Genomic DNA, 1,527 nt, shown 5'->3' with positions numbered 1-1,527 from the left:
GGTGGGGCCCATAGGGGGGGGGGGGGTGTAAAGGGGTGAGAAAGGAAGTGGTTACATAGAGAATTGCTCTGTGACATTCCCTCTCATTAGAAATGTAAGCTGTGGAAAAATTGGGTTGGGATATATTTCGTCATTTCGGGTTTCGGATCCGAAATTCAATTCGGTTCGGGTTTCGAAATCTGAATTTAGTTAGTTTAGGGTTAGTTTTTAAAAAAAAATATTTAATTTTTATTATTTTACTATTAATACACAATACAAATTGTACAATGTCCCTCCCGGCCGGGAATCATCTCCCGATTCCGCCCGAAGGTAAGACATCTCGGGGTCCGGTCCATGCCTGGACAATTGCGGCGAATGTGCCGTTTGTGAGCCGATCTGGGCCGCGTCCTGCGATGCGTTCAGACTCGTCCGCTCTGCTGCCAGATACTTTTTTATCCCAGCGGTTGTGGTTTTAGCAGTCCCGCTTCGTGTGTTTTTTTTGTTCGAGCTCATTTCTTTAAGGCTGAAGGCTGTAGGCTTGTGGTTTCGTCCGGGTCCGGGTTATCAGCGCTGCGGGTGGTGTGTCCGGGTTTCTGACTAGACACGTCTGCACGCCATCTTTCCCAAGACACGCCCCCAATCCCCCAGCAGTTTCGGGTGAGTTTACGAATATCCGTTGCAATACCACAGAATGCTATACCGATATTACTACTAAAGCTGAGGTTCCTAGACCCGAATGGTATTTGGGATCCGAATTGCATTGAGGAGCTCCCGAATGCCATTCGGGTCTGGGAGCCATATACATATATTATTAAAGCTGAGGCTCCCAGACCCGAATGGTATTGGGAGTTCCTGAAAGCAATTCGGAAATTCGGATCCCTAATGCCGTTCAGGTCAGAGAGCCTCAGCTTTAGTATTATATGTATATACTGTATATGGCTCCCATGTTGCCGTAACAAAAATTTGAGTTCAGACCCATTCGGATGCACTAAACCGAAAAACACATCTGATTGGCCAGAAAAGTCACATGTCCCATTCAGTTTCGTTTTTGAACAAAATTTGGAAACGGAAATTCGGATTCAGACGCATTGGGATTTGGAATTTCGGAAAATTCGTACAAATTTTGATTCAGAACAAAACGAATGGCACGTGTCTACCTCTCGTTTATACATCGATATTAGGGGTGGAGCTATGGTGAAGGTGTACAGAAAGGAAGCTGTGATCTTACTTCCTGCCCCGTCTAAGAATCCATCATGGCGGTGTACGCTCACCTGCTGGCTGACATCTTGATCTGCACGCGGTTCAGGAGAATGGCGCAGCTGTACTCGAACTCCAGGATGAACTGAACCTGAGGGAAGAGGGATTTTGTGAGAATCTCTGGCGTTTATCTAGTTCTCTGCTGGACCGAGGGCTGTGTGATGTCCAGGACACTTATCTGAGATCAGCTGGGAACAGCCAAACTGGTTCTAAGAGGAGGTGCTGCCATTCATTCTTAGCAGCCACCCCTAGCCATCTGATCAGAGACTGCTTTCAGATAAGGGCTCCGTC

The 1,527-nt window shown here is 47.0% G+C and overlaps 1 protein-coding gene across 1 annotated transcript in view; it reads right to left on the bottom strand.

Annotated features, from left to right (window-relative positions):
- Positions 1-1,527, bottom strand: part of ITGA10 (integrin subunit alpha 10) — a 42,208-nt gene that overhangs the window by 9,412 nt on the left and 31,269 nt on the right. Inside the window, exon 22 of the mRNA XM_018570072.1 lies at positions 1,251-1,327. Coding sequence (XP_018425574.1) covers positions 1,251-1,327 — 77 coding nt within the window. The remainder of the gene's footprint in view (positions 1-1,250; positions 1,328-1,527) is intronic.

Source organism: Nanorana parkeri, unplaced genomic scaffold (genome assembly GCF_000935625.1).
Source record: "Nanorana parkeri isolate BGI_ZX_2015 unplaced genomic scaffold, ASM93562v1 scaffold1452, whole genome shotgun sequence".
NCBI lineage: Eukaryota > Metazoa > Chordata > Amphibia > Anura > Dicroglossidae > Nanorana > Nanorana parkeri.
This window is presented reverse-complemented; position numbering and strand designations above follow the sequence as displayed.